We start from the raw sequence: 18,457 nt of genomic DNA, 5'->3' as shown, positions 1-18,457 counted from the left end.
GATTTCCTCACCAGGTTGAAAGATACCAGAACACCGCAAAAGATTAGAGCCAAAATTACAGCATCCGCACCAGAGCTGCTTGTAAACAGATAATTGAGAACTTTTATTCTGTTATAACTTATAATTTATACTATACTCTGCATCTCTCCTCAGCAGACCGCTAATGATTTCTACCCCCGTCCTCGTCCTTCCCGCTCTATGTGCTTTTTCCCCAAAAGAAAGTCTCCAAAACGCCATATAATTCAATTCCTATGTTTCTTCTAGCTCATTTCGACAAGTGATTTATCTTCTGTTTGTCCGCTTTCCATGATGCTGTTTATTCCAGCTCAATGGTACCAGGAGGCTTTGAGGTTCTAGAAAGACAATGTCAGCTCGGTGCTTGAAACTAATGGAGGGTGAGACTTTTACTTACAGATCATAGACGACACGGGACACTCCCTCGACCTGGTTGCAGATGGTACGAGAAACATCCTGAGGTAGACAGGTTAGTTACATGTGCAAGAATGAAGATAACCCAGACGTGACTTACTCCGAGGAAAGCGTGATCAAAGTTAAACACCTCTGCGCTCATGAAATCCTTGGTTCGAACGGCGCGGAGGATCACAATGTATCCCCAAACTCGCTGGTCACCGAAAACACCAACGCTACGGTTTGTGTCGAGACCGGCGAAAGCTTGAGAGATCTACAACAGAAATAATTAGCGTGCGTTTGTTGATGCTGGTGTGGTGATACGACTTACCTGGTCGTAAAGACCGGCTTCCTTGATCTTGGTGATGAAGATGTGATCGGCCTGACGGGCGATCTTAACGCGCTCTTCGGTACAGTCACCGAGAATGCGGATGGCGATACCGGGACCGGGGAAGGGGTGTCTGTTTACGAGGGATTCGTGGATGCCGAGTTGGCGACCGATTGCCTGTATGAAGTTTATTAGTATTTGGTATGACTGACGATGAGATTACCGATGTTAAGTTTTTGCTTACCCTCACTTCATCTTTGAATAAAAGTCTGAGAGGTTCAATAAGCTGTGAAAAGAGCCATGTCAGTCTTCTCTGCGTTTATGAAGAGTTGAAAGGTGTACTTACACGCAAGCCTTGCTAAATAGGTCAAAATCGAGCCATGTTAGTGAAAATCAAAATCTGTGAGTGTAATTTAACTTACGCCATTCATCATTCGCTACATGATAGTTAGTCAAGTTATTTCCTGTTGAGCACGACGGTATTGCTTACCTCAGGTAGACCACCGACGTTGTGGTGAGCTGGCTCTAATGTCAGTTTTTATCCACTTCATCCTCTACACGACTTTTGAATCGCTTACTCTTGATGGTGGCTGAAGGACCACGGAAACTCAAAGATTCGATACTGAAATGCATTAGCTTGAATTCAAACATAAGATCAAAATGACTTACACATCAGGGTACAGGGTTCCCTGCAAAAACCATTCCACCTTTCCGGAGTTGGAGGTGTTCTCTGCTTCTTTCTCGATCTAGAAAATCTCGTTAGAAAGACATGTATACTGTGAGATAAAGTTGGACTTACCCTAATAGCCTCTTGTTCGAACAAATCAATGACTTTGACGTCGTTAGTACCCATAAATCAATCGAATCCAGACATCTCAATGTACGTACAAGTCGAACCGATGATCTTGCGCTTCTTTTCGGGATCAGAAACACCCGCAAGACGGCTCATGAAGAGCTCGCCAGCGTTGACAACAGTGAGATTGATGCCAAGGTGTTCCTCGAGTGTCTTCTTGACCTCCTCGCACTCGTTCAAACGCATGAATCCATTGTCGATAAGAATAGCTTTGAAGCGGTCGCCGATAGCTTCACGCATCAATTTAGCTCCGACAGTGCTGTCTACACCACCACTGCAAGCACCAAGGACGAGTGCTCGGGGACCAACGAGTTCACGGATGCGAGCAATCTCGAGCTGGACGAAGTCGCCCATTTTCCAGTTTGGTTGGGCTCCGCAGATATCAACGCTAAAGTTGCGGAGAACGTCAACGCCGCGGGGTGTCTACAATTGACTGTCAGCGAGAGTTTTAAGGGCAATGTTTTGGGGTAACGAACATGTTCGAGTTCAGGATGGAATTGAACGCCTAGTCACCTTGCGTTAGAACATTTCTTTGTTGAGCCACAAGGTAGTTTGGAAGACAAACCAAAGATGGGCTTCTCCTTATGAGCGATACCGGCGTACTCTGAGTTCTTGGTAGCACCAATGACCACGAAGCCCTATTGAATTTAGTAAGAGTGGTTACGAAATCCGAAGTGAATTCACTGACCTCAGGCAGGCTAACTAGCTTGTCGAAGTGGGACATAAAAACGGGCATTCCATCACCCAAGCCAGCAAAGAGCCGGTCGACATGGCTATTGACTTTGACGATGTTGACGTCGGCGTGACCATATTCTACAAAACCACGTCAGAAATGATTCTAGATGGTGTACGGAGGGGTGCGAACCTCGCGCCTCGCCGCGGGCAACATTTTTTGAGTTGATGCGCCAAGCGATCTCCTGGCAACCATAGCTTGGAGGATAGTATTAGCGTCGTACTGTGCTTCAATAAGGAAATAAGTCATACCAAATACCACTATATGCCATGTGTTAGTCCATATTCAATCTTGATGAATGGAGAGAAAATAAACTCACAGAATGGGCACACCGAGGTCAAAAACAGCGGGGTCAACATCTACATATATGAGTACGTACAACAGGCGTTGGGGAGACGAAAACCTTACGGGGAGCGCCATCATCATAGACAGAAGCGGGACCTAGTATCTCAATCAGATCTCCGTCCGATCTAAGCATTATAAAATTATATACCTCCAGAGAACACAATTCCTTTGGGCTTCCATGTCAGCTCAGCGATCTTGGTGGTACACGGAAGCAGCTCAGCGAAGACGCCAAGAGCACGAAGTCGGCGAAGGATAAGGTGACTGGTTTGAGACTGTAATTAATGACGGAAATTAGTATTTGCCATTAAAAGGGTCTCAGAAGCCGTGCGGTAGAAACATCGCTTTGTTGTCGTGTGGCCGGCCGAAAACAGGGGTTAAGGAACTGCCGAAATAACATACGCCAAAATCAAGGACGAGGATAGTCTATAAAAACAACTGTCAGCCAATTCGTTCTTCTCATTTGTGTGAATCAATTGCGTCTGCACGCCACATCTGTGGTGATCGATCCCAAGTTGTGCGTAGCATACGTACATCGAAGTTGTTGTGAGGCGATTCGGCCTCGAGGTTGGATGACATTATGTTCGAAGTTTCGGAGAAATATCGATAAGTATTGACGATAATCGCAAGGTTCGTCTTATGTAGAAATGAAGGTGTAGGGAATGTTGTGGGCTCACTCCTAGTCTTGAAGTGAAAAGACTATGGTTGGCGCTGTGTAAAAAAAATGTTCTGGGGTATGACTCTTATCAGCATGCCAAGCTCATGACTCGGAGCTAGTCCTTTTAGGGGAAGGAGAGCTAAGGAATTGGCCAATAAGAACACTAAAGAAATTCCACTTTAAATTTCTCCCACTTATCGGATAACGAAATCATGTGATTGCTTATCGAACGAATCATAATTCTTGATTATAGGGTTTCCTCAATGAGGGGCAATTCTAACCCTTATCAGTAAAACGATCATGATGCTTTCAGGGCTATCTGATATAAGATCTCTCGTGTGACGGTTCTGTTCTGCATTTCTCTTAGATGTCCATTCCCTTTTGGTTTATGGACCAAATACTAGATACGTGCTGGCCTTCCAACATGTCATCATCTGGAAACGATTATGCAGAAGGGAGCAACCCCGATGGTATTACTCAAAATCAACTGGAAAATGAGCATTAATCAACTGACCTGCCCAGTGTCTTATCTACCAGTACCAGCTGAACCTACGGGTTGATTATTAATGAGGATGAATATTACACAGTCTTACATTGGTTGGAGCAGAAAGGTTTGACCGCCTCCTTGACAGGGATCAGTTTGCAATGGCAAGGCTGAATTCAGATGAAACGGAAGGAGGGGAAAAAAAGAAAACACATGCAAAAACACAAACAGAACAAACAAAAAGAAAGTCAGAAAAGGCTGATGAGTTCTTCTCCATGGGTGTCTCACTCACACACAATCAGCGCGCCTCCTCGTTTAGATACCGACTACTACTCGACCTTGGGGTACTTACCTCGGGTGTAATAGCTAGGTATAGCATCGACATTTACAGCGTACCATCAATATGTCAGCATCACATGCAGTCCGGATTGAAGACTACACCATTGGCTGGGTATGTGCCCTCTTTACCGAACTCGCCGCCGCACAAGACATGCTGGACGAGAGACACAGTGACACTCATGTCCATGGCCTGGATACAAATATATACACACTTGGCTCTATTTGTGGACATAAGGTGGTTATCGCATGCCTTCCAGATGGTCAGATTGGGGTAGGTTCAGCTGCTGCGGTTGCGGCACAAATGAAGTCAACTTTTCCCTCTATCCAATTCGGGCTCATGGTCGGTGTGGGTGGTGGCGTTCCAACCGTAGAGAACGACATTCGACTTGGAGATGTGGTGGTCAGTCGCCCAGATAAGGGACATGGGGGAGTCGTGCAATACGACTTTGGGAAAAACACTCCTGGTGGCTTTCAACGAACAGGGTTTTTAAATTCGCCTCCACAAATTCTGCTGAAGGCCATTGCAAAAATGCGGAGTAACCACCTAAGAGGCGAAAGCAAAGTCTTGCAATATGCATCTACGCCAAGAGCGGAAATAGAAAGTCCGGGTCAAGACATCCTTTTTGAAGCAGACTCCTGTCATATTGGAGGGCCTATTTGTGAGAAATGTGACAGAGACAAGATCGTGAGAAGAAAGCCACGAGCTAATCAGGAACCTGTGATACACTATGGCACTATTGCATCAGGCAGTCAGGTAATGAGATATGGCATTGAGAGAGATCGAGTGAGTTCAGAATTTGGTGGTGTGCTATGCTTTGAGATGGAAGCAGCAGGCCTGATGAACATCCTCCCATGTCTTGTCATACGGGGAATATGCGATTACGCTGACTCTCACAAGAACAAGGCATGGCAGCGATATGCGGCAAGAATGGCGGCAGCATATGCAAAAGAGTTGCTTTCTAGGGTTCCTACAACTGAGGTTAAAAAGCCCCCAGTCACGGATAATAAGATGGTAGGTATTATTGAGGGGAGACTTGCACAAGATAATAAACCATAGACCATTACTAATGAGGAATGTATTTCTCTAAGGTCCATTTTCATCTACTCCCCGACCTTGGCGTTTGCCCATTCGAAAGCATAATGACCGCTCCATACTTTGGTTGGTCGGACGAGTACATAGCGACAGGCATACAGGCTGTGGCCAAGGCGATACAGACTTTGGAGGAGGACGACGATGACGAGCTTTTTGCGGAAGCTGTGGAATTCTTGCATGAATTTGACGCTACTCTAAAAGATATTCAAAGATATGAGTCTGAATTTCCCAGTGGACAATTTACTACCGACATAACCCGTCTTCTCCAAATCATGAAATCGCCACTGGATCGCCTTCTACACTTTTTGGAAGTATACTATCCCACTGTCAGCTCGCAAATATCGAAATCAAATGGAGATCCGGAGAGCAAAAACTGGTCTTTTGAAGGTAAAAAATTATTTGGAAAGATAATGGAGTTAAAGGACGCGATTAGCCACTCTCTAAAACTGGTTCATACACTTCTGTGGTTACATGGCCTGTAAGTAAGCCTGTTTTGGTTGGATTTGAGTTTGGTTTGAACGGAGTCTAACGTGGTTCCAAAAAGCGAAAATGTTGTCAAGGTAATTAGGCATGAAATACCGGTTATGGAGCCGGATGCAGCCAATGTAGCCGCAAAGTTCATTCAGGCCCTGAACAGCATTGATAATACAAAGCTTGGTTTGAATATAGAAAGTCTCAAATCACGGCAGAAGTATGAGAAGGCAATGCAATTTGGCGCTGACTCCACAAAGCAAGGCATTTCCCCAATACTACGTACCAGAAGCAGGAAAGTCCGCACTGGTGGGTTGAGGAGTAAGGAGATGATTTTTGCAATTGAAGTTCTTCGGCAGGAGTTACATAGAAGCACTGGAATTATACTCGATACGTTAATCGGCCAAATGGAAAACCCTTCAAATGACTCGGAACTGAAAGGCTTGTTGGAGCTTCACAAGCAGTCTTTCGTAACCATCCACGAATCACTCAAGTCGTCGTGGATGGCCACAAACGAAATCGAAGAACTAATCAGACAATTGACGGAGAAGGATGCAACAGGAAATATGTCCAGTTGGATCACTACGTGGACTGCTTCGCTTCTGGGTGCAGTGATTGGGTCAATTGCTACTACTATGTTTGGCATGTCACTGAATCACAACAATGAACCACAACTTTGTGATATTTCATCCTTAATCCAGGGAAGAGATATGGGCTCACGCAGTCAAAATAAAGAAGAATTGTGTCCTCGGTGCGAACATTCAAAGGTTTGGATTTTCAAAAACGACATGCCAGATATTGGTGACGATTCGAAGTTGGCTCGAAGTACAGGACCGAATACAGATAATATAGGCTTCGAAGAACCTCCTCTTCCCTCAGTGAGACCTTTGCCTTTTAAACATGAGAATGCAGATAGGCGGATCACCCCTTCGTTATCATCGGCATATACGGCCAGTCATCTTCACGATAGGGCTACTGAATCATATCTGGTGAGATACATCACCGAACTGAATCAAAGAAAGTTCTAATATGCTTTATCAGCTGACTCCAATTCCCATCCTTGTTGCATTATCGGCTTTAACGGCATCCTCTTCTAGAGACACGAGTGCACACTTCGGTATTAGCATGGATGGGAATTCTAGAACTACATCTAATGCGTATGATACACAGTGGCGATGTTGCAATTGTTCTGAATTTGCAAAATATCCATACTGTCCGAAATGCTGTCATATTAAATGCTTTTCCTGCTCGGATATGTCAGAGCTCTAGTATGACAGTCTATAGTTAGCTATGTTGAAACCATAATTGGGATTCCATAGGAATTACATTCGGGCATATGTAAATGTTGTATTGTATGTTTACTTCTGATTAAATAGTTAGCCACTTTCCAGTCGATTTTTTACCAACACATCCAACAAGCACGTGTCCCAACCTATTAACAAATAAATCTAGGCTTCAGGACGTGCCGTGCTCTAATACCGGCCTAAATACAGGCCCCAATATGGGCTTCAGATAGATAGCAAAACGCCCTCAAATATATCCATAATCGAACATTGTGGATATTTACTTTTTCTACTTTTAATCTGTTGGTCTCATGTCTGGGGAAAAATGCGTTCGGGGAAGGGTAAAATGTACATAATAATGTTTCGTCGGTTATTGAACTTGAGAACAACGGTCAATAGCCGACACCACAATTTTTGTTGTCAATTGACTACCAACCTTGCAAGGTACAAATAGATGACATGTCGTATGTACACTGACTATGCTGAAGACTTAATATTTCTATGTTAATTCTCTTCTATGCTACATCCGTTTCATTGAAGTGCAATCCAGCGTTCGTTAACGCAGTCAATCTACTATATATATTACCATCATGGGTGAAGTTTTTGAAGGTAAGCAAATCAACAAAACTGTAACCCCAAAAAAGAGAAAGCAGAAATTGAATCAAACCATCCAGAATATCCGTCGCTGGAAGCGTTGAAAAGCCTAGATGAGATCGAAGAACTAGCCACGCGGCTAATCAGCAAAGAAGCATGGGCATTCAACTTTGCCGCTTCAGGAGATCTCATCTCCAAACGTCTGGACGCAGAAGCCTACAAGTCCATTCTGTTGCGTCCCCGCATCTTTGTCGACGTTGGCAAATGCGACTTATCCACGCAAATAATGGGACAGCTCTCAGGACTCCCGATTTTCATTTCCCCCATGGCAATGGCCCGACGATTCCATCCTGCTGGAGAGGCAGGCATCACTCAGGCATGTCGGGAATTAGGCATTATGCACATAATCTCAAATAATGCTTCTATGACTCCCGAAGAGATTGTCGATGCTGGTCCAGATCAAAGTCATGGATTCCAGCTTTATGTTCAACAAGACCGGAAAGAAAGTGAAGTAGTGCTGGAACGAATCAATAAGCTGAAAGCAATCAAATGTCTTGTTTTGACACTTGATGAGCCAGTTCCAGGGAAACATGAGCTTGGGGGGAAAGAAGGTGGTAGAAGAGAAGCAGAAGACAAAATTGAGAACACGTCACGACTCAAACCTGCCGTTGCATCAATTTCTGGACCGGCGTATGATCTGACTTGGAAAGATACACTGGAATGGGTTACGCAACACACAGAACTACCTATTGTTCTGAAAGGCGTACAAACACATGAAGATGCGTATATCGCTTCTCAATTTCCTCAAGTGAAGAGTATCATACTGTCGAACCATGCCGGCCGTGTACTTGACACCGCTCCTCCGTCAATTTATACATTATTGGAAATCCGCAAATACTGCCCGGAGGTATTTGACAAAGTGGATGTTCTAGTTGATGGAGGAATTCGCAGGGGTACAGATGTTGTAAAAGCGATATGTTTGGGTGCGAAAGGTGTCGGTATTGGTCGATCAGTATTCTGGGGACTTGGTGCTGGAGGGGTTCGTGGAGTTGAGAGGACAATTGAAAGTGAGTTCCATATTCCAAGCCGAATTTCTATTGATTCCCAACTGTTGACCCGATTTGATAGTTATGGCGGACGAAATAAGAACTTGTATGCGGTTGTTGGGTGTGAGAAACGTAGCGGATCTAGGTCTTCAACACGTAAGTCGTTCTTCTAAATGGTTTCTGTCTTTGTGGACATCACGGTTACTGACAAATAAAATCTATAGGTCAATACATCTATAATAGAGCAACAACTCTATAAGGGTCCATCTGGACTCCAGGGTGCTCAAGTGTCAGTATAGTAACTCCAGGTTCTCGTCTTGACAAAATCAGTACTGAGAGTTTTATCATGACAACTCAAATTTCGTGGCGGTAGACATGTAGGGGAACAAGTTCCTTGATCATCCCCATATTCTAGGCCTTTGCTACACTATGATAATGTTCTGTAACCAAATATTATACGGTTACGCTCTGAATGTGTAACATTCCAGCGTTTCCAAGCCATAAAGCCCTAAGACTATAGTCATAGCTTAGTAGACTCTGCAAACTAAAAACTTTTACGATCTTTAAACATTTCTGACAAGCAGGAAACAAAAACTTGCACTCTAATTTAAGGCAAAATATCTACATTCCCTAACGACGACATATTTGGAGAAATCTCCACTCTCCTGCAATTGAAATAAAGAATAGTTCGTGTCGATCAGCATCAAGTACTATAACCATGAATTAACACGCACACATTGATAGAAGAACTTAGGAACAAGATTGGCCCATGTATCACCGCTACAGAACATGCTGAATGATCTTGGTTGAAGCTGCGTTGTAAAACTATTTATATCCGGGAAACTGTTTACCTATCTTCTGAGAAGGCTCATATTTGTCCGCTCACGATTCCTGTCAATATGTTTAAGTTGTCTTCCAGAAAACATGATGCCGTGCATCGTAGGTCGTCGGCCATCTATACGCGATTCCTCCCCAAATACAGGCCTCAAGCTGAACCTGCTTCTGTTTTTGAAATCCAAACGACTAGACCTCTTCCTATCGTTCAACAATGATACGCCGTCTTCCCATGTAAAATTCTCTGCGTTGTTTGCAATGTTTATGCTGTCTGAAAACCCACGACTGGGTTGAGTCATTGCTTCATATGCTCGTCTTGCCACCCTTTGACATGGTGTCAAGGCCATATCGGGCATGGCATCCTGGCTGGCTGCTTGCGTAATCCGTTCGTACCATTCGTCTACAGATGTGTCGATCAAGATCTCCAATCGCTGGTCGTCGGGCATAGCACTTGCCACAATGCATATCTTTTCGCAAAGTGAGACAAACCTTTCACAGGGCATGCAGTGGGATAATAAGGTTTGACAAATGGTGGGCTCATCTTCCAGCTCGAGACTTTGATGACCTCCAGGTATCCGGTAACCTTTGTCGAGACTCGACGGCGGCTCAGTCGTTACTCCAAACTTTTCATTCTGGATGATTGATGATTCAGAGCCCTGTAGCTGATAGATCAAGTCAACTAGTAGAGTAGAGTGATCAGCTAGTGGAGAGAATTTGGTTGTATGTACAAAAAGGATTTCAAAACACGGTACGGAGAACATAGCAGCATAGTGCAATAATGATGTGCCATTCGGCAATATGTCGCTCTTCCCATAGTTTGTGGTTGATTCGGATCCCAGCATCTGGGCCAGCAATTGCGATGAATTTCGTATCACTGCTATCTGAATTGGTGTCAACCCCCCCTGGGATTGCGCGTCAGGATCTGCCCCGCTAGACAGAAGGAGACTGACGATGTCAGACCGGGATCTTCCCATAGTAGAATATCTTTTGACACGATGGAGACGGGCCGCGCTAAGAAGTGGCGTTTCACCACGGCGATCTTGAGCGTTTACGTCAAGCTTGCACTTTAATAGACCGGATACTTCATCCGCATTTTGGCGGCGGACAGCTAGATGAAGCAAGGTATCCCGGCCAGGCCGACTGAGTGTACATGCGATCTTCATGAGTAAGCTCTCCGGGCAGTGGTTATCTCGTGCCGCTATCAAGACTGGCATATCGCCATCCGTGCTCGCAGTATCAATTTCACACCCCTTCGTAACCAGGAAATCGGCCAACTCAAAATTTTGTGCGCGAAGGGCAACGTGCAAAGGCGTCATTCCATCCTTGTCCTTAGAACTGATATTCGACCCGAGTTTTACAAGCCATCTCGCTGTATCAATATCTGCCTGTCTCGCACTTGATAGAATATGAAGAGGTGTACGGTTTTCTGAATCTCGAGACTCTGCCGATTGGTCTTGGAGAACTTGACGCATAGTTAGGGAGATACTACCCGCCAGACACGCCCAATGCAGGCATGTCCGACCATTAATTGAGCTAGCCGTCAATGCAGCTCCATAATCAAGAAGCGGAATCACTGCGCTGGGGCAGAACTGGTATGCATAGTGGAGTGTTGTCTGGCCCGTCGAAACAATTGTAGCATTTGGGTCAGCTCCATGTTGTAGTAGACCTTCGGCGAATTCCAGGTGCCTATTCGAAATGGCTACGTGGAGTGGACTCATATGGTAATCCTTTGTAGTCTCGCCAGAGATAGGTGAGACGACACCATTCGCTTTTAACAAAAGGGGAAGTAGTGCCGAATTTCCAAATGCCGCTGCGTGGTGAATGGGCATTCTGCCTTGGTTATCGTGAGCATGAATGTCTGCCCCGAACTTGATGCATTCTTCAACAAAACAGTAGTCCCCCGTTGTAGAGGCCACATGAAGCGGCGTAAAGCCATAAGATGACTTTTTGTTCAGCGTGGAGGGGCTCCTTCTCATGATCACTGGTATCAAGGCCACTATTTTCCACAGGGCCGCGACGTGCAGCGGTGTAAATTGTCCTGCTTCAAATGCAGGAGAAGGTAGTAACCGCAACAATGTGACAAACTGCAAAAGGATTTCAGATGTTGATATTGTTTCTGAAATCTGAAGTGCAACAGGCAATGCCGGTATTCCAGCTTGCTTGACATGATAGTCCCAGTGTCGAAAACAGTATTCCGCCAGCTTGTACTTTTTTAAAATGTGCCGTAATTCAAACCAATGCTTATCCGTCATCGGAGAGCATGACTCCCCAAAAGGCTTGAACTTCAAGTAAGTCGCGATAATCGCCAAGATCGACAGATGAGTGGTTTTGAACAGCTCAACTTGGTGTTTTTCTAGATGTTCTCGCAGTGTCTCGTGGACAAGTCGAACATCATTTGTGTTCCGGTCAAACGCAATCAACCCCCCACAAGCTTCTATAATTGTCCCAATACCGGTAAATCCAGTTTCATCTTGATCGGAATCCCCATATCGTACAGCGAGGGCCTCAACCAGTTCGTCTGGGGTTAAAGGACGATATGCAAACGTAACCCACCTCAGAGCATTCATAGCCAGCTTTGCACGGGGTCCTGATTTGATACGAGCGACATAACTCTGATATTGTCCTTCTAGTTCCTCTGGTAGTTCACTAAGAACGTCTTCAATTTCTCGAATAGAGGTAGCTGTTTCAAGTTGGCGCACCTGGAGGCTTGCGAGAAGAAACATGCCTTTTGAAGTTGCGATGATTCTGTCAATCACAAGCCTGTGAAGATTGTTCGCCTTTTCTACAGGACTGTTTTGAACCATCAATCCGTGGATTTCATTAAATTCGAAAGTCAGAAATTCTCGGAGGTCAAAGTCGCGGGCAGAGATCTGAAGCTCTCGACATGGTAGGCTACCTATGTTGAAATTTGACCTGGACATAAGGAGCAGTTTGATTCTGGGCAAGCGTGCCATTGTCACTATGTTTTGCAGTAGTTGCCTTCGGTGATTCTCTGGAAGTTCGTCGAGTCCGTCGAAACAAACAATCAAGGTCTTACCAGTGGTCGTCAATTTCTGGAGCAAGTCGATGTAATCATTTGGCGACAGACTTCTTTCCGGTGGACCCTTGCAAAGCAGCATGAGCTCCCTCACCCATGACTTAACATTATCATGACCATCGTATAATGCCTCCGAAATTTGCCTGACCAGACCTGGCAAAATGCGATCGACATGATGCATTGATGGATTGTTATGACTCAAATAGACCGCCGTAACGACAATATCTAGGCTGCTCTGTTGCTGTTTCATGTAATCAACCATTCTACTAAATATCACCGTCTTCCCAGCTCCAGGCGCACCATGGCACCAAAGAGTGGAGTGTATCCTTGATCCTTCTAGAGACTTGTGATCTGAGGGCGTTTGGAACCAGTTTCTGAATGAGGGCTTCTCTAGGATCCACAAACCCGTATTTTTGTGCCGGACCTTGACAACATCAAGGTGTTTGTTAAGGAAGTTGTCTTCTGAGATGAAGTTTAAAAGCCCTTCCTTCTCACGCGTCCGAATCTTTGCCAGATATTCCTCATTTTTTCTCATTAAGACTTGTTCGACTGTCAGAACTGCATCGGTATCCCCAGTCGTTCTTTTGCAGAATTCCATCGCCCCTTCGATAAGCTTGACATGATCCTTCCACTCTTTGACGTCCGCTTTCATCTCATCGATAGGTTCTATTATTCTTATCACTTTCTGAAGGTCTTTGCGAATACCTTTCATCTCATCCATGGCTTCTTCAGATGACTTGGAAAGAAGCCCCCAGCCGCTAAGACTCAGACCGAGCTGAAATATGCCCGTGTAGCGGTTTGCATCTTGAAGGGCTGAACGATACCGCTCCTTTGATCCCAAGACCCATAGCGCTTTTGGTTTACTCGCGTCAACCTCGAATTTTTCCTTGAGCTCCGTGACAAAGCTTTCACATTGTTGGACAATGGACGTAATGGGTGAAGAGGCGACGAACTCCTGCCGACTCGCTTTCGGTGATTGGAAAAAACCTCGTACCGCAGAAACAATTGCTTCGAGGTTTTCTATCTCATCCCTAAGGTTTTTGATATCCTTGGGCGCATCCTTGATGTCTGAGATATAGGCAACTATCGCAGTCGAGGCACGTAAAATAACATCGCAGCCTCCGATCAGGCCAGTCAGTAGTCCGATTGCTTCGGCCATATCTCAGCGCTTAAAGACATTGAAGTGAATTAATATTTGAAAACACGAGGTAGAGTACCAAGCCAGGAATCGCGTGAATTAACATCTATCCATCTATTCTGTTATACGGACGAAAATTCTGCGAAGGCATCAACGTTGGGGTAGCCCTGCCACCTCATGAGGCTGACAGGAGCATAGCCCCTAAGGCTCGATAGATCTGTCATCCTCAAAGGCGAGATGCATCCAATCAAACCCGCGCAAAATAGTCTACGGTGCGCAGGAAATGCGGCTGAGCACAGGTCACGGATTTCATTCCACCTCACTGGGAAATAGCTCGCGTTGTGTTTATGTCCCAATAATATAGCATTTGCAAAAAAACCTTATGAGGCTGATGCGTCCATCACCAGTTTTGTATCCTGCAGGGGACAGAGGCTGGGCTGAGGGTATTATTGGATAGATCTAGTTTCATACTGATAAAATGCTGTTGTTCTGCGAACCCTTCCGTCGCCGGAATAGTTCCAACCCAGATTTTAAGAGCAAGACCGAAGATTCAATGCTCCAAAGCGCCAGAAATATATCGGAGTCTCGAGTCAAACTAGGGCTACGGCTGTATCATATCAATGGTATTCCGTACATCCGATCGGGCATCGGCATCGGCATAACAAACCCGAGGAAAGCACGATGGTCAAAAGACTCAAAACTACGTACTTTGAACGCCACGAATAGAAACCCATCAATGTGTATTGCATGATTGGACATTGGCCGAAAGTTTATTGTTGAGAATGCCCACTTGCGCTTGTCAATAGCCGACGTTTTCAAGCAGAAAGTTCAGCTGGCACGAGGTCGACGTTTGGAGTTATGGCGTTCTGATGCTTATTCTTACAGTATGTGTGCGTCCTGTGTAGCTTTTCATATGATCGTCCTGCTATCAAAACCAACCTTGGAACCCTAAATCTATCGAAGCAGGATCAACGTGAGCGGAACAAACCGACATGCAATCCTTTCGATGTGTGGGGGTTTTCTGGAGTCTCCACGTCGGGTATTGAATTCAGGACGTCGGGGTTCGAATTTTATGGGGATTGTACCCTCTAATCTCCATATTTTCGTTATCTTTAGGGTTAGCTGGGTGTGGGACGCAAGCGCACAAGCGAGAGTCATGACGAGGTTTCGCTCGTCGGCAATTGAATTTCTCACCCCCCGACTACGATTGGCGATACCCCACGGGCTTTGCTTCTTCTCAACGTCTACTCCATAATTCCTGTTTGAATACTGAAAGCGTGGAGAAGTCGATATATACAGGTTTAAATAGTCACTGGTAGGAAGTTTTCAGATTTTCTTCTCTTATATTTCTCACCTCCCTTGCAGCGTTCTCAAGTAACCATACCGTATTTCTTCATATCTTAAAACTCCTTTGTCGCTCCTGCATGGTTTCAATATAATCTATAGAAGATGACGGATCACAAGAACCCAGAACCCGGCGCTCTACACGTGGAGAGTTCCACTGCACATGAAATGGTTGACAATGATCTCATGAAACCAAGCATTACACATCCTCCAAGAATAATCATCACAGAAGCCGAGTCCAGGCGAATCTGTCGGAAGACCGACAGGACTATCCTCGTCGTTCTCATCTGGGTTTATTTCTTGCAAATCCTGGACAAGACTGTCCTGGGTTATGGAGCCACATTCGGTTTGAAGACGGATACCGGACTCACTGGCAACCAATACTCGCTCATCGGTTCGATTTCTTCAATTGCGCAGTTAGCATGGCAGCCATTCTCATCATATCTTATTGTTCGTGTTCCGCACCGAATCCTGATGCCCATACTCGTTCTGGGCTGGGGCATTGCGCAGACATGCATGGCAGCGTGCACAAACTTTAGCGGTTTAATGGCTACTCGCTTCTTCCTGGGTCTGTTTGAAGCCGGATGTCTTCCGCTGTTTAGTATGATTACTGCCCAGTGGTACAGGAGAGCGGAACAACCTGTCAGAGTGGCTGCGTGGTATGGAACGAATGGACTGGCAAATATCTTCGCAGCTGGACTGAGTGTCGGTCTTTCCCATATCCACTCCGACATTCTAAAGTCATGGCAAATGTAAGTATTTAGTTTATCTGTCCATTTTTATCGCCGAAACGAACTTTCACGGGGTGTACTGATTGATTGCTAACTTGTTTAAAGCATCTTTTTATTTGTCGGACTCTTAACCGTCGCTTCAGTGCCACTAATCTATATTCTCCTGGACAACGACATCCCATCCGCTCGATTCCTAGACGAGGAAGAAAAAGTCATAGCCATCGAGCGCCTACGTGCCAACCAAACCGGCGCTGGCACTCGCGAGTTCAAATGGGATCACGTATTGGAAGCAGTCCTCGAGCCGAAAACCTGGCTATTTGTAGCCATGAGCATGATGCTCAATGTTGGCGCCAGCGTCACAAACGTCTTCGGACCTACCATTCTCTCCGGCTTCGGTTTCAACGCCGAGAAGAGCAGCTTGATGAGCATGCCGTTTGGTGCATTGCAGTGCATTGTCATCCTGCTTAGCTGTTGGCTTGCGCAGAAAGCGCATCTCAAGGGTGCGGTGTTGGTAGGATTGATGCTTCCTGTTGTTGCAGGGTTAGCTATGCTTTATGTGATCCCTCACTCGGGAAACCAAGGTCCACTGTTGGTAGGATACTACCTTTTGGCATTCTTGTACGGAGGTAACCCGCTTGTAATCTCATGGATTGTTGGTAACACTGGTGGAACAACCAAGCGATCTTTCATCTCAAGCGCATACAATGCTGCTAGCAGCGCCGGGAACATTGTCGGCCCTCTGCTCTTCAACTCAAAAGATGCACCAGCCTATCACCCTGGTGTTCGGGGCTGTCTTGCTATATTTTCATCGCTGGTTGCAGTTATCATCATCCAATGGGCTAATCTCTTATTCCTCAATAAGTTGCAGGAGAGAAAGCGTGTTCAGAACGGCAAGCCGGCCAAATTGGTGGACCACTCTATGCAGCAACATTATCATGACATTGAGGAGAACAACGAGTCCACTGAAAACGACGACATTGGCGACAATGCGTTTGCGGATTTGACGGACCGGAAGAATGATGAGTTTGTCTACATCTATTGATCATGGTTTACGAACAGCGCTATCAGACTTTCTACATGGTGTTTATTTGAGAAGCGTACATTGATATAGACTCTTCTTTTTACGATAGAGAAACACGTCCTATAGATTTATGTACTTTATCAAGCCCTAGTTTCAGGATTTGTGAACCAAGGCCTCAAATTGACTGATATATCCAATCAAAAACTTATACTCATATATGCTTGTTACATCACTTGATGCTCAAGTGTAGAGATACAAGAATCATGTAGATAATCATTTCTCATACCAAGAATGCATCAATGGATACATTTGACAGCATCCTCCATGTACCAGGAGGCCAGCTGAACTCGTCCCACCGGATACCAAACTAGACTACCAACTCCCAATATCGAAGGAATGACGGTAGTCGCAGATGGGCTCGCCGTTTTGTCCAACGGCCGACTAGGCTCAGTGTAATTATAATTACTTAAATCTATAGTTTTTATACTTTACTGGAATATCCCATCACTTTATATAGGAAGAACCTGCTTCCAAGTGGTCCTCAAAATCTCAAACGAGCACCAGCCCGTGGTCATACGTACTGAAAGAACCTGATGGCAAACGACTTCTATCGGTCTGCCTCACCGTGTGCTTCCGCTATTCCATGATTGGTTGTAGCTTCGCAGACACGGTTTGGGTTTTGGAATGATTATACTGTAGGTGTTCGTGAAGAGCAAATGCTTTTAGGTTTGTTGATCCTTGTTCCCACCCTTGCGAAGTGTATCGTCCACTGGTAATATATTATCTACCCCTACTATGCCAATCGTGTCGCTGTCTGCATGTGCATCATCATCAACCGCGCGATCTAAAGGAGGGCTTGCATTCTTATCCAGCGGATCCTCAGCATCGGTCATCTGCTGGGCAGACTCAGACTGTAGTGCCTTCTTCCGCAACTTAACCCAAAGCATCGTTCCGATGGCCGCCGAAAGCACCGCGGCAGAAATAATAGCCATAATAGTCTCCCCCGGGTTCGCCAAGAACCGGTTATCAATATGTTCGATAGACCACGGGTAGCAGTCCGACTTGACGGTGATGTAAATCCCGAGGCCCATGTAGAGGAACGGAATCACCCAGGCGATATACTTCTCCGCCAACCGTAGAACATACTTCTGCCCCATTAACAACCATGCCGCCAAGCACCACACGCCGAGCAGGATGTAGTACACAACCACATAAACCGCTATCTCTGCGCCCTTTGCTTGCGAAAACAGAGGAACGTATGTTCCGATATTGTCTCCCCCATTCATCACGGTGATAGCCGCGACTTTGAATATGCTCTTCATACTCGCAATCCTCGATCCTGCCGCTGCTCCTTCTTCTTCCTCCTCAGGAGGGAAGACAACCTCGAGTAATTTCCATACTCCGAGCAATATAGGCAAGAGACCGAGGAAGCCAATCGGTTCAGAGGGAATGGCGAGCGAGACGCCAAACCCGATCATGCTGATGATTACGATTATCGTGAAGCCGAGGAATTGGCCGATGGTGATCTTGAGGGGGGAGAGGGTGGTGCTGGTGGTTGCTTCGGCGAAGAAAGTTACGAGGACGAAGAGGTCGTCGATATTGGTTATAGCGAAGGTACTGCACGCTGTTCCAACTGATTTGCCGAACTGCATGATGGCGGTAGTGCCAGCAGCAGCGCTCGCTGCCGGCTCACGGGTTGGCGATCGAACTGATAGAGGAG

At 45.6% G+C, this 18,457-nt stretch overlaps 6 protein-coding genes across 6 annotated transcripts; 3 read left to right on the top strand and 3 right to left on the bottom strand.

The window, feature by feature from the left end:
• Window positions 1-316: 316 nt before the first annotated feature.
• EYB26_006661 (uncharacterized protein) lies at window positions 317-3,243 on the bottom strand (the record flags this gene model as incomplete). The annotated part of the gene is made up of 22 exons (XM_054265937.1): window positions 317-353; window positions 413-471; window positions 530-682; window positions 740-913; window positions 981-1,022; window positions 1,083-1,094; window positions 1,159-1,173; window positions 1,227-1,255; window positions 1,315-1,358; window positions 1,406-1,482; window positions 1,536-1,567; window positions 1,625-2,012; window positions 2,066-2,094; window positions 2,155-2,227; window positions 2,278-2,402; window positions 2,455-2,519; window positions 2,574-2,582; window positions 2,642-2,681; window positions 2,731-2,763; window positions 2,816-2,939; window positions 3,067-3,090; window positions 3,199-3,243. The coding sequence occupies 22 exons, from the start codon at window positions 3,241-3,243 to the stop codon at window positions 317-319; spliced, it is 1,629 nt and encodes a 542-aa protein (XP_054121912.1).
• Window positions 3,244-4,209: 966 nt separating this feature from the next.
• Window positions 4,210-6,902, top strand: EYB26_006660 (uncharacterized protein; the record flags this gene model as incomplete). Its single annotated transcript, XM_054265936.1, has 5 exons — window positions 4,210-5,157; window positions 5,235-5,716; window positions 5,783-6,698; window positions 6,751-6,826; window positions 6,880-6,902. The coding sequence occupies 5 exons, from the start codon at window positions 4,210-4,212 to the stop codon at window positions 6,900-6,902; spliced, it is 2,445 nt and encodes an 814-aa protein (XP_054121911.1).
• A 680-nt stretch (window positions 6,903-7,582) lies between these two features.
• On the top strand, window positions 7,583-8,931 carry EYB26_006659 (uncharacterized protein; the record flags this gene model as incomplete). The annotated part of the gene is made up of 4 exons (XM_054265935.1): window positions 7,583-7,601; window positions 7,667-8,653; window positions 8,715-8,788; window positions 8,857-8,931. 4 exons carry the CDS (start codon window positions 7,583-7,585, stop codon window positions 8,929-8,931), a joined length of 1,155 nt encoding a protein of 384 aa, XP_054121910.1.
• Window positions 8,932-9,483: 552 nt separating this feature from the next.
• Window positions 9,484-13,662, bottom strand: EYB26_006658 (uncharacterized protein; the record flags this gene model as incomplete). The annotated part of the gene is made up of 1 exon (XM_054265934.1): window positions 9,484-13,662. One exon carries the CDS (start codon window positions 13,660-13,662, stop codon window positions 9,484-9,486), a length of 4,179 nt encoding a protein of 1,392 aa, XP_054121909.1.
• Window positions 13,663-15,090: 1,428 nt separating this feature from the next.
• On the top strand, window positions 15,091-16,758 carry EYB26_006657 (uncharacterized protein; the record flags this gene model as incomplete). The annotated part of the gene is made up of 2 exons (XM_054265933.1): window positions 15,091-15,737; window positions 15,822-16,758. 2 exons carry the CDS (start codon window positions 15,091-15,093, stop codon window positions 16,756-16,758), a joined length of 1,584 nt encoding a protein of 527 aa, XP_054121908.1.
• Window positions 16,759-17,459: 701 nt separating this feature from the next.
• On the bottom strand, window positions 17,460-18,389 carry EYB26_006656 (uncharacterized protein; the record flags this gene model as incomplete). Its single annotated transcript, XM_054265932.1, has 1 exon — window positions 17,460-18,389. One exon carries the CDS (start codon window positions 18,387-18,389, stop codon window positions 17,460-17,462), a length of 930 nt encoding a protein of 309 aa, XP_054121907.1.
• Between the last annotated feature and the right edge of the window lie 68 nt (window positions 18,390-18,457).

The sequence above is a fragment of the Talaromyces marneffei genome, chromosome 5, assembly GCF_009556855.1.
Source record: "Talaromyces marneffei chromosome 5, complete sequence".
NCBI classification, from domain to species: Eukaryota; Fungi; Ascomycota; class Eurotiomycetes; order Eurotiales; family Trichocomaceae; genus Talaromyces; species Talaromyces marneffei.
This window is presented reverse-complemented; position numbering and strand designations above follow the sequence as displayed.